This window comes from Antechinus flavipes, chromosome 3, assembly GCF_016432865.1.
Source record: "Antechinus flavipes isolate AdamAnt ecotype Samford, QLD, Australia chromosome 3, AdamAnt_v2, whole genome shotgun sequence".
Lineage (NCBI taxonomy): Eukaryota > Metazoa > Chordata > Mammalia > Dasyuromorphia > Dasyuridae > Antechinus > Antechinus flavipes.
In genome coordinates, this window is record NC_067400.1 from 271,036,296 (window position 1) to 271,050,452 (window position 14,157).

At 31.6% G+C, this 14,157-nt stretch overlaps 1 protein-coding gene across 1 annotated transcript in view; it reads left to right on the forward strand.

The window, feature by feature from the left end:
* DMD (dystrophin) overlaps positions 1-14,157 on the forward strand; it is a 2,219,276-nt gene that overhangs the window by 819,598 nt on the left and 1,385,521 nt on the right. Inside the window, exons 30-31 of the mRNA XM_051991017.1 lie at positions 7,201-7,362; positions 13,961-14,071. Coding sequence (XP_051846977.1) covers positions 7,201-7,362; positions 13,961-14,071 — 273 coding nt within the window. The remainder of the gene's footprint in view (positions 1-7,200; positions 7,363-13,960; positions 14,072-14,157) is intronic.

The following is a 14,157-nucleotide window of genomic DNA, read 5'->3' on the forward strand; positions in this document are numbered from 1 at the left end:
GTTTTAGAATTGATTTTTTAAAAATACTGTTGTAAATGATTATGTTTAGGAAAGAAAATGTTCTGAAATAATTTAAAACAATAAGACTTTTAATTTTAGTTATTAGCTAACGCAAAAAGTAATTCTCTTTATTTTTTTTTTTCAACCTTGGGTAGCTTTGTTAGTGTGTCTAGTCATCTGACAGACATTTATTAAATTTATTCTTTCAATCACACATATGCACCAAAATTGGAGATACAGAGAAAAAAGAGAGATAGATTTTGTCTTCAAGAAACCATTTCTCTTTGATATTTTACTTTGACATTTGTCATATATAATATATAATAGTCTCTTTCCAGGTTACTTAGTCATCTTCCCCCTTGCTCTCTGAACCCTCCTCTATTCCATGTAGTGAAACTGGCCAAACTAGTGTAAACTGAGGCAGACTTCTCTTTAGAAAGTTTATGTTTCTTTCCCCTAGAGTTGTATCTTGAAGAAAGAGAGGAATTCTCAAGGCAGAGCTGAAGAGATGGTTCATTCTAGATATTAGAAGACAGTCAGTAGAAAGATAGGAAATGGAGTTCGATGTATGAGAAACAGAAAGATCAGTTGGCTTTGATGGCAAGAATGTAGTATAGAGGGGCAGTAAGATGGTACAGTGGATAGAACATCAGCCCTGGAGTCAGGAGGAACAGAGTTCAAATCTGGTCTTAGAAATTTAACACTTCCTACTGATGAGGTTTGGAGCAGGGCAGAGAATTGTGGGAACCCCCCATCTGGTCGGTTCAGGTCCTTCGTAAATGAATTTATGAACCTGAAAAATTACACTGGCAAAAGAAATTTATTGGCATTGGGAAGTCATCTTCTGCAGGCTGACTTCCTTAGTGGCAAAGTCCTGATAGAGAAGTAAAGGTCTAGCAGAGAAGTTCTGGCAGAGAAAGAGATAAAGTTCCTAGCAGAGAAATACTGACAGAAAGGTAAAGAGGGGTATAGTCCTGTTAGGGAAATAGGTGAGAGAGATAAAGAGGGAGTAACACTGAAAAGAGAATGTTTTTTCAGCAGGCAGAGGGTCCTCACAGGCAGCTATGCCAAGGGAGGTCCCTTGGCCTTGCATGATTCCTGCTTTGGCCTCTCTGCAAAGAATTGAGCTTAGTTGCCTGTTTTTTATAATTTAAAATTTGGCTAGATGCTGGAGGCAATTTGAGTTGAAATCAGACAAAGATTTTTGGGAATTGAATAGAAATTTTCCATTTGAATGAGTGTCCCTGGACTAATCTCCAATTCAATACAGGTTGATAAAAATCTAGCTCTCCAGCTTGATCTCCAGCTCCAGCTAAGTAGGAGTGATCCTGGACTCAACTAATGCCCACCAAGATAAACAGAATGAAACCATTTATCTTGATTCCCTGGGGTGGGTCTTTTGTGGAGGAACGGGTCTCTCCTTCAAGGAGTTTCTATCTCATGGCTCCTGCCCAAGTCAGAGAGAGAGAGAGAGAGAGAGAATTTCAGGGCTCCCCTCATCACTACTAACTGTGTTACTCTAGGCAAGTGACAACTCCAATTGCTTCTCCCCCCCCAAAAAAAAAAAAAATGTAGGAGAGAGATCAATGTTCAATGAATAAAGTTAGAAATTTTGTTTGCAGCAGTTTGGATAGAGTTTTAAAAGCTAAACAAATTACTTTTATGAGAATCTCTTCTTTACTTAGAAAAGTACTAATTAGTCCCCTCCTACCTTCTTTTCCTAAAAGGCTTAATGTCCCTATTATTACCTCTGATTGCCCAGAGCACCTAGCATTACAATGCCCTCTCCTCCACAAAATATTCCCACATTACAAAATTATCCCTATCACCTTTTCCATCTTTTGAAAAATCACTCCCACCACTAAAATTTTCAGAACTAATGAATATTCTCAATTAGATTCTAAAATATTAGATTTAATTAATTCATGCTAAAGTGTGAATGACTTACATCTTTCAACCATCTCATTATTTTCATTTTTGGTCAAAGAAGTTTGCTGCACTTTTAGACAAAATAATCTGAGGAGAAGTCTTCCCAAAAGCTCTAAAATCATACTATTATAGACTCAAATTATACCTGATAAGTTTAAATGGAATCTCAAAAATGGAGATATATCTGTGTTATATATACAGAGGTGGCTTTTTACAGATTTATATTTGCTACAGATTTATATTTGAATCCAGCATTTAATTTTAAAAATTAATTTTAAATTTCCATTAGAAATATTGTAAGACAATAATATTTCTAATGTCAGAAAAATACAAAGAATCATACTTTTTTTTTCGTCTTCTTATTTGTTAATAGATTGTTGGAGGGAAGGAAGCACAATTTGTTTTTTTAAACTATAGGAAAAAAAAACATGTTCTTTGTTTTGAGGCTAATTTTAATCTGAGTTTGCCCATCAACTCATGGATTAAATCAAATTCCTCTATGCTACAATAACTTTAATTGTTTCAGGAAACATAATCACTCTAATGACTATTAAATAGTCATTAAAATATGGATTCTTGTTGCACAGTTTCAGTTTGTTAGATGGATAGCAAACAATTTTCCATGATTTTTTTCTGTGTTATTATCATTTATTTATAATTTTTCTTCTGTATTCTTATCATTAATTAATAATTCACTTGTCTTAATTACCTTGTCTCATGTTACATGCCATACTGATTTTGACTGAATTCTAGAGCATAGTACTATAGATTTATATTTTCCAATTTTTAATCCAAAAATTTCCATTGGTAATATTATAACACTATAATACTTTCGCTGCTACAGAAACAGTCTCAAAAGTCTTAATTTTCACTAAGATTTTGGATACCTTCCATTTATTAAAAAAAAATATTTTGAACATTTTAAAATCTTTATTTCAACATCTTTGTACATTTTTAAAAAGTGATTATGTTTACCATTTTATTCTGAATTAAAATATTGATGCTAGGTTCTTCCCTAATATTACTATGCTTCAATTTAGCATTTTCAAAATATTTATTTTGTCTGCCAAAATGTTAGTATTTTGTCATTTTTCTAAATTTACAAATTCTAATAGATTTTATAAATAATTTTCATAGCAGAAAGCAGACGAAAGGTAAAATTATAAGAATGTTTTTAGAATATCAACTGCACAATATCGCTGCATAAAAAATGGTTCCTATTTCAAGTTAATCTAATAACTCCAACTTTAATGAGGTAGCTGGTAACAGGTAGGTAACAGGGTATATTACTGGACTTTGAATCAGAAGAACCTGAGTTAAAGTCTGGCCTATTATTACTATGTGATCCTGGGCAAATCACTTGACATTTTTTAGACTCGGATTTCTCATTCGTAAAACAGGAATAATGATAGCATCTTCCTCACATAGGGTGGTTGTGATGATAAAAATGAGTTAACATTTGTAAAGCAATTGCAAATTTAAATCATTATATAATTGCTAGCTATTATTATCCAGTGCTTGGGTGCACTGCCTGGCACATAGTAGAAACTTAATAAATGCTAGTTTACTAACTGACCACATGGTCAGTTTCAAAGAAACTGAGGTATCCAAAAGAGGTATCCAAAGAAACAAAGAAAATTTCAAAGAAAATCCATAGAATTGTCTGTGCAACAAGGTCTCTATCTAATTGCACAAAATTAACATAGAGCAGATTAATAGAAAATATGCTTCAAAAGTATTCTTTAGTCCTGAATTTTTCTAAGTACTCTATCCTTTCGTTTATTGAGGTTGTCAAAATATTGATTTACATCAGACTCCCATATTGACTAATATAGTAGTGAATTGAATAACCCATTTACAATAACCAATTTTATAATCTCTAATGTCAATACTATTTCACTGCACTGATAAAGTCCATTTCATCCAGTTGATCTCTTATACTTCTTCAATCTCTAAACCTCATTAGTCATTAAACCAATGTTCCAAGAATTGAGAAAATTAATATCTTGAAAATAGTATTTTGAGAGTAACTCTATGATATAAAGCATGCTATATAACATCCAATTAAATAAAAGTAAGAATCCTTAATGTTAAACTTAAAGAGCAATTTAGACCTACCCTTCCTCCTGGGAAAGGCTGGTTTATGAAAGGGTCAGAAATATTGTGATTTATGAGTTTCTGTGAAGGTTCTAATATATAAAAAAATAACAAGATATTTTGTAATAGCGTGATGTATTCCTTTAGAAAGGAAGGGAACAAACCTTTCTTATGCTCCTATTATGTGCCAGGTACTGTACAAAACATTTTACAAGAATTATCTATTTGATCCTTTCCACAACCTAGGGAATTGTGTGGTATTATTATTACATTTTGAATTTGAGGAAACAGACAAATAGTGACTTTTTTTTTTTTTCAAAAGTCATATAGCTATTATGTTTCTGAGACTGAATTTAAACTAATTCTTCTTGACTTCTAGTACAATTCTATATACATTGTGCCACTTAGCTGCCTCTAATTGCTGGCTCCAAATGTCGCTATTTAAAAATGAAAAAAATAAAAAAAAAAATCCTTTGGGAAATATTACATTAAACTGGCATCATAATGATCATTTTGATGTAATTTAATCTAATATAATTTCCATATTCTAGAACAGCTAGCTACAGGCCAGATGGCAAAGAGAAAACTTAACTATGCCAAATTTTAAAGTTTGCTTAGAAAGTTCAGAGCAAAGATATATCCTATTGAATGTACAATATTCAGCCTCATTGAAAGGGGGCAATTTCAAAGCCAGCTTCTTTTCACTCAAAATTGTATCCAAGTGTTGTCAATTGCCAGTATTGTGAATTAGTATGTTACAGGATAAATTAAAGTCTCCGAATACTTAAGAACCAGGATTCAAAGGGCTGGGAGGAGAAAGAGGGGGACTGAGGGAGGGGGGGGAGTAAAACAATACAAGTAAATACTGATACTTTTAAAAAATGAAAAAAGAGCAGATACTGTTTTAGGCCATCATCATTTACCAAGGAACCATCATCAGAATAAAAGTCTCCACAAGAAGACTAAAGAAGCTTTAAATTTAATTTAATTTAATTTAAAAAGCTTAAAATTACATTTTCCATGACTTTCATCTCTATTTCATTCTCCCCTTCTCACTTTGATCGAACCTACTGTTGTAATAAAGAAAAAAAAATATTTAATATAAAGACATGATGTCTTGGCCATGACCTTCATTAGATTTTCCATTAATCAGAGTATTACTTCCTTTTGGTGGTTCATTCCTTTACATTGTTTACATTCCTTTGTTGTGTAAATTGTTATATTGTTCTTGACTTCCTTGAGTTATGTAACCATGTGTGCAATTCATAGGTTGAAGGGTTCAGAAATTTTAATAACTATTCTTACAAAATATAGAATAGTTAGGTCACTCAATATCTCTTTCCTCCAATTCCTCTCCTATTGAATATTCCCATCTTCTTTTTTTCATCATTTTTATCGATTTGAATGGAGAGAGACAAAATAAAATAAAAATTATGAAAGAATTAGAAGGGCAATTTTAATGTGTAATATCATCCATTAAGTTCTGATATCCCTATATAGAGAATTGACATAATAACATCAAAATTCATTACCCAATAAATAAGTGGTCAAAGGATATAAACAACTTAAAAGTATTTTCAAGTTGTAAATAACTACATGAAAAAATGATCAAAATTATTAATACAAAGTGAAAAGCAAATTTAAGCAACGCTAAGATTCTACTTCTCTCCATTCTTTCTCTTCTACCATATTGAAGGAGGAGGTTGAAGGCAAAGGAGAGATTTTTATAGATACAATGGAAAGAAATAGAAAGTTAATAATCTTAACTATGACACAAATGGAATAGACACACAAAATGGAATGCAGAATAGTAGGGAGTAATATAAAAGGCATGTATTGCTATGGAGGCAGAAGTCAGTTGACAAACCTTCATTCCTTTATTCTTCTCTTATGGAAAAGGGTGTAACTGAATACTTACTTCCTTAAAGGGTCTGATTTAGAGCATTTCTCTATCTTTGGTTACCATCTCTTCTCTTTCTGTCCCTTCCCCATTCTTCTATCTCCCCCCACCAATCTTCTCCCCCTTCTTTCTCTCTGCCTTCTTTTGTCTCTGTCTCACTCTGTCTTCCTGTCTGTCTGTTTCTCTCTTATTTCATTAAAAAAAATTAAAAAGCTGTATTCATGAGTACACATTTATGTTTTAGTAGATAAACTTGGGTCATGACTCAAAACATGCTGTTTTTAAGAAATTGGGTACTTGTTTTGTTGCAGAAAATAATTATTGCTGTATCCTTAAGTGATACAAATATGTTAGACATTTCAGAATAGTTCCTATATGTGTTCCTATATATATACATATATATATATATATATATATACACACACACACATACACACACACACACACACACACACACACACACACATATATATATATATCCTTTTTTTATTTTTATTATCTTCTTTCAAGGTAAAAGCATCCTGAACTTCCATGTATCCTGTTCAATAAGCTTTTTGTATTTTTTTGAAGTTTTGTCACACCTATAATAATGCTCAAGATTTTTTTTTTTAATGCTCAAGACTAATTATTCCTTTATTAGGATCACATTGTTTATGGTACTTGAACAGCACCACTGATGAAATTGCTAAAAGAACAGGCACAATCCCAAATCTCTGTTGGAAGCAGGAATAAACACTATCTACTCAATGGTTGTTAGAATTTTGTGAAAGAAAAAGACTCAGATGCTCATCCAGATAACTATCTAAAATTCCCTGTTGAAAAGGATCTGATATTCATCAGAGTGTGTGTGCCTTTGCTTGTCAGTGGTTGAAATGGATTATCTATCTTGGATGAGATTGTGATGACGGTGACCCTATTCTAAGTAAACCAAATCTCTTGAACTACTTATAATAAGATCACAAAAGAACCTCAGGCCTCAGACTAACAGACTGCATTTAGCAGGATGTTTCTGCTGCCTTCTAGCCACTACAGGATTTCATAATGTGGATTTTTTGTTTTAGAAGGTTGTGGAAAATCCTAATAATTGATATTTCTGTTGTCAAATTTCCTCCTAATTATTCACTTATTTTTTGAAGCAAAGCTGAATGAGTGGAAGGCGGCTGAGAAATTTATCTTACAAAAAGGTGGCTATGGCAGGCAGGAACATTCACTGATATTGCAAGACCTGAATTTTACATTTTCAATAGTAAATTTTTCTTTTTCTTTTCTTTTAGGCTGTGAGGAGGCAGAAATTTCTGGAACAGAGTATCCAGTCTGCCCAGGAAACTGACAAAACCCTTCGGCTGATTCAAGAGTCTCTGGCATTCATTGACAGACAGTTAACGGCCTTTATTACAGACAGAGTAGATGCAGCCCAAGTTCCCCAGGAAGCTCAGGTATGCTGTTTCAGGGAGCGGGGAGTGAGGAGGTTTTTTTTTTGTTTGTTTTTTTTTTGTTGTTGTTGTTGTTGTTGTTGCTTTCATTTGTTGAGTTAGAGTTTATTTTAGTCTTCCTTTAGTAGATGAAGATGCATCTTAATGTGCCAGACTTAGTTTTGAATTTATTTATCTTTTGGTGGGTTTTTTTAAAGTTTTAGTTTATTTACTGTGGTTTTAAAAGGAAAATCTGTTTTAAAAAATAGACTTCTGAAACAAATTTAAGAATAAAAACACCAATGCAGTGAGTTAAGATGCATCATCTTATTCCAAAGGCAATAATTTTGAAGCCAGAAGGAAGACTGAGTAAAGTGAAAAAAGTGAGAATCCAGTTTGTTATTATTGTTCAGTCACATCAATTGTACCTGATTCTTTATTATGATGATCCCCTTTAGAAGTTACTTGGCAATGATACCAGAGTGGTTTACTTTTTCCCAGTGCATTTTATAGATGAGCTAATTCAGGCAAACAGGGTTAAGTGATTTGCCAGGAACCCACAGCTAGTAAAACTGAGACCATATTTAAACACAAGATTCATTTTCTTGACTCCAGGCTAGGTAATATGTTCATTGTCCCACCAAACTGCCCCAGGCACCTAAGAAAACTTTGTTAAAAATGTAATCATAAAAAAAATGTAATCATAAAGTATTGCCTTTACAAAATTGCTTTGTCATCAGAATAGGGCAAAAGTCAGATGCTGTGTTCTTATGTTTGTGTATGCTGTTATTCCTGATGAAATGTCAGTTCCTTGAGTGTAGTCTTACTTTTTTCTTTATCACCTTAGGTTCCATTTTTTAATATCTTCAGAGCCTAATAATGCAGTGCCTGGGACATGTTGTTGTTCAGTCAATTTTTAGTTGTATCTGAATTTTAGTTGTATCTGAATCCTTGTGACCCCATTTATGTGTTTCTTGGCAAAGATACTAGAGTGGTTTGAAGTTTCCTTTTCCAGCTCATTTTATAGATAAGGAACTGAAGCAAACATGGTTAAGTGACTTGTCCATGGTCATACAGCTAAGTAAGTGTCTAAGACTGGATCTGAATTCATGAAGATGAGTATTCCTGTTTCCAATTCCAGTGTTGTACTAATCACATAACTTACCTGCCCACATGGCCCATAGTAGTAGCTTAATAAGTGCTTGTTAATCGATTGGTTAATTGATTGCCTGTGAGACTCCTTGTTAGGAGACAGTCTTGGAGATAAAATTAATTTTTTATTTTGCTAAAATAAACATTTACACACCTGGTACTAGAAAGTCAGGTGAACTAATGAGAATATATTTGTAGAATCTGATATTTTTGTAGAGAAATATCCTTAATCATCTAACATATATATATGGTATCATCATGATGACATAATGATCATCTTCATGATCACAAATAAAGATTTTGTGTGTATACATATATATATATATACATATACACATATACATACATATGTACACATACAAACATACATATCCCACACAAAATTTTGCTGTGCTAGAAGAATATATATATATGCCTATATAGATATATTTCTCGATACACATATAGAAACATATCTCTATGGAGATAGATATTGATATTTATACAATTGAGGAAAACTAAAAGACATGTTGATGAATACAGAACAGAGAGAGAAAATTGTTTTATAGGCCTTTTTGAGAAGAGCACTAGATTTGGGGTCAAACAGAAGACCTAACTGAAATTCCAGCTGTACCTATTATTTTGTATAAATGGACAAGAAACCCAGTTGACCGCTCTAGTTCTTTTTTTTTTTTTAAATGTGTGTGCAGAAACAGATATGAGAATCTAGCTGTCTTAAGCAAATTGCAAAAGTAGATAAACTAATGCTATTCTCCTCACTTTGTTTTGGCAAATGTTATTTCTTATAAAAATATTTTATGTTAACTTATAACAGATTTATTGTTGCTTTTTGAAATGAATTAATAAATATTTTAAAATTTATCAGTTCTCCTTTCTAATATGATAAATGTTGATAGATATACTCCAAATATATCTCTTTTGGGGATGCAGCTTTTTGTAAGAGTCTAAAGGAAACCTAAGACCAAAACTTTGACAATTATATTGTCTAGGAAACCCTAAATCTGTATATAGAAAGCTGGGTCAAGTATTTCCATCATCTCCAAAGATCATGTGATTAAGAAGTTATGCCCCTGTCTCTAGAAGCAGCTTCTGGGAGATCATTTGTAATTTTAGGCTTTTTTGCCTTTGCTTCTCTAAGGAGGTCATTAGGGGTTCCCCAAGGAAGTTATGAAGTTGTATAGACTTTTTCTGTCCTTCTCTTTCTCTCTTCCTATCTGACAGCCTTAGAATATTCCTTTTTATAAATGAATACAGGGGAGTGATTGTAATCCATAATAACTTGATTCTATCATGTCAGTCCCTGGTGTTGAAACATGACTGGTATTGAATGAAGTCTGAATCTATCCAGGACATGGTCCTTTGTTCTTTCAGTGAAGTTTCAGTGGATATGCCCACATCCTCCATAAAATAATTTCTTGAAAGTTCCAAACAAATATCTCATCCTTCAATCTCACCAATTTGATCCAACCCTGCAACTACATAAATATCACTGAATTATAAACAAAATGTCAGCTCTAAAAAATTAAAATGGCATTAGTTTTTCCCCAATTTTGACAAGTTTAGACGCCCAGGAGTAATTAAATTAAGGGCCAGGAACTTCCTTTTTCTTAGCATTCCGTTAATTATATTAGAATATAATTGGCTTCATTTATAATTCTTTGTATCATATTTTATGTACTAGCTACAAAAGGAGTCCATGATACACAAAAAGTTTAAGTTCCCCTGAAGAATTAAAATGTTATTTTACATAATAATTTAATGTATCTCAAAATTGTGTCATTCATATACACTTGGGAATCTATAATTTACTTGAACCAGCAGACCTTTGAATACCAAGAAAGTTTGATTTGGTATTTTCTGCAGTTCTTGCTATACCTGAATTTTAAAAATTGCATCTGACATTGAAGTCACCTAATAGTAATATATCATATTGGAAAATACAGACAACCTAAAAAAGCTATTGAAACATTTTTCTTCTTGAAGATTTTATTTCAAGATGACTGCAAGAAAATTGTTTTCTGGGACAAAGTTATCAGCTGTGCAGATTTTCTTCAAGTTTGGGGTTTTCTAAAGCTCAATCTAAAGTTTGGTATTTAAAGTTCCTTTGGGAAAAAATGCAGGCTATGGTAACAAAATAAAGTCTGTGAAATAAGCTCTTCAGTGAATATAGCATGTGCAAGTGGGAGCTACCAAGAGTTTATCAAAACAGGATTTTTCAATAATTACAGATGTGAATATCATTTTTAAAAAAGAATCATAGCCCACTATCAAGGTATAAATATGAATTGAATGTATGTTCTTAGTTGGAGAAAATTTAGGGGTGTTATGATAGATTAAGCAAAATAATTAGCTTATCTCATTAAGATGGGGGATCAGAAAAGTGGCACTATATTTGTTTGTCCTCTTCTATTTTAAATCTATATTTGGATTTTCCTGTTAAAAAGAATCAATTCTTCAGGTATCTGCCTCCACCAAGTGGTGATGCGATTGTTCTGCTGTAGAATTTAAATAATATGAAAGGTCCATTCTTCCTGTCTTTGAGAATTACTTTTATCTTTAAATTCACTTAAGTTAAATTAAGCTCCACTAATTACAAAAATTAATGACTTGAACTTCCTACTAAGGGCAATTTTAATTTCAATGTTAGTATGGACTATGATATTTTCTGACTTGTTTTTGTAACAATTACTTCCCAGTAGCTTAATATATAAACAGTGGTTTTATGGCAATATTAGAAAATATGTAGTTTTGATTAATCAAGACATTATAATATATGATGAAATACAATGTCCTATACTTTGGACAAGGGATAATCCCTCCTCCAAGTAGAGAAATATAGGTACCAGATTCTGAAATTATACTATGTAACTATATAATACTGTGAACCACAGTTATTCTACAGGCATTTTATATTTCTACTAAAATCCCTAGGATTGAATATACTTTATGAGATCAACTTCAATGTTCTTTCTCCCAAACCATTTGTGCTTCTGAAGTTTTTGTTTTTGTTTTGTTTTTTTGTTTGTCTTTGAGGGGGGAAGGATTATATGTTTGTGTATTTATCTTAGAAAAAAAGTGGGCCTTGTATAGAAGGAATTGGTATAAAGTTTGAACATAGGTATTTGGACATAGCTTTTCCTTTACTTTATAAATTTGAGTATGATTCTTTATTTTTGTTTTTGTAATTTATTTTCATTATATACAAATCAGACAACAGGTCACCACGGAGGTAGCTCAGTGAATAGAGCATTAAACTTGGAGTCAGGAAGACTGAAAATCAAATCCATCCTCACACAATTACTAATTTTGTGAAATTAGCCAAGTCACTTGATCTTTCTGTGCCTAAATGTTCTCATCTATAAGGTGAGAACTTTCCAGGATTGTGATAAGCATAAAATGAAATAATATGCTTTATAAACTTTAGAGTATTATATAAATTATAGAAATCATGTTTGAGAAATTGCTCTTTAAAGAAGTTTATTTTTCCTAAAAATTAAGAATTCCTTAAAAAGAATACTTTATTAGGACTAACTTCATTATTGATGAACTCACCAAATATTTCTTGTCTGGTCTTGGAAAGAGTGATAAGAAGAAGGAAAAGAGTGATTCTCTTTTAAGAGCTACTTTATTATTCTGTAATTGATTATTTTCTCTACTACATTTTTCAAACACTGAGAAGTTTTCAGAACTAACCTATTTGGCTTGAGGTCATAAGTATATAGCTAATTCTCCAACTTTCCATCAAATTGAGGCATAAATAATAAAAAGGCATCGAGATGGGCAACAAGAACATTAGTCACATCAATTCAATAAGCATTTATCAGCACCTACTATGTGTCAGATAGTGCTAAATGCTAGGTATACAAAAAAAGAAAAAAAATTATCCTACCATCAAGTAGCTTGCAGTTTAATGGAAGAAACAATATACAAGCAATTATGTACAAACGAGATATATAGAGGATAAATTAGAAATAAATTGAAAAAGAAGCACTAAAGAGGACTAAAAAAGTTTTCTTGAAGAAGGTAGGGTTTTAACAAATTTGAAACAAGCCAAGAGCCAGAAAGTTCTTTAAACAAAATCAAAATTTATTTAGAGAAATAAGATGAGTATAGCAGCTCCAAGAAAGTAATAATAAAAAAAAGGGCTCAATGCAATATTTGTCTTAATTAGTAATCATCAAAAAATATTGATACTTGTTAAAATAAAGCAAAACCAACAAAAAACACTGGAAACACAAGACATGAAACAAACTAAATAAGAAACATAAATCCTTTATGATTAAGAGGAATCATAAATCTAATAACATAAATTTTTAGAGAGAGGATTCCTTTGGGTGATTAAAAACTCCTGGAAAATCTGTAAGTGGAAATTGTTTGATAAAAGTTAATTTTTTAAATTAAAGCTGCCAAAATGAGCTTCAAAATAATAGATGCCTTTAATATAAAAGGTATTAGTGAGAAATAAAAAATAAATTTTAAAAAAGACTAAATAGAAACACTTTTCAGAAATATGACTTGGGGAGAATTCAAAACCAAATAAGGGTTAGAGGAAAACATCAAAGACAAAATTTTGATTACCCAGAATTAAAATAGTTTTTTACTAAAAAGTAATTAAGATACAACAAGAAGATAAACTATAGAAATATTTGTATCAAATATCACAGATTAAAATTTAAAACATCCAAGATAAAAAGGAATTTAAATAAATATATTATTATCAAAAATGATAATTATCAAACAAGGATAACACCTTTCAAAATGGGATTTATTAATAATAAATAACCTTTTGAAAAATAGAAATATAAATTAAACAAAAACAGAAATGTTTTTAAGGGCTGTGGGAAGAAAGGTACATTGATACCTTTGTTGTAGAGTTGTAAGTTATTTTAAATTTTTTTTTTTTTTTTTTTTTTTTTTTTGCTGAGGCAATTGAGGTTAAGGATTAAGTAACTTATCCAAAGTCATACAGCTAGGAAGTATTACACTTCTGAGGATTTGAACTTAGATCCTCATCATTTCAGGGCCGGCACTCTATCTACTGCTTCTTCTAGCTGCCCCTATTTTAATCATTTTCAATAATAATTTGAGATTATTTTTAAAGCAATTTAACAACACAATTTAACCCAACATTCCTATGCCTGAATTTAGTATATATTTTAAAATATATAAAACAAAATTTAAAAAACAGCATATATCAAAGTATTCATAGCAGTACTTTTTGTGTTAGCAAAGAAATAGAAACAAAATGTGTGCGTATTAGTTGGGGAATGGATGAAAAATAACTCTGAAGAGGTAAGGATGGGTAATTCCCACTCCATACCTCTCCAATTACTGTTGATGTCAACACAAAAGACATCAATTAAAATGTAAATATATACACCCCCAGAGATGTGCAGATCGGTAAATTAAATGAATACTGTTTCATAATGACTGCCAAAAGACTAATTATTAAATGTTTTCTTCCCAACAGAAAATCCAATCTGATTTAACAAGCCATGAGATTAGCTTAGAAGAAATGAAGAAACGTAACCAAGGAAAGGATACTGCCAAGAGGGTTCTCACCCAGATTGAAGTAGCACAGGTATGTCAATGATCCTAGAATTCACATAAAATTTTAGAATATAATGAAATATTTTTACTCTGTCAAAATGATGGTTTATGTTGATA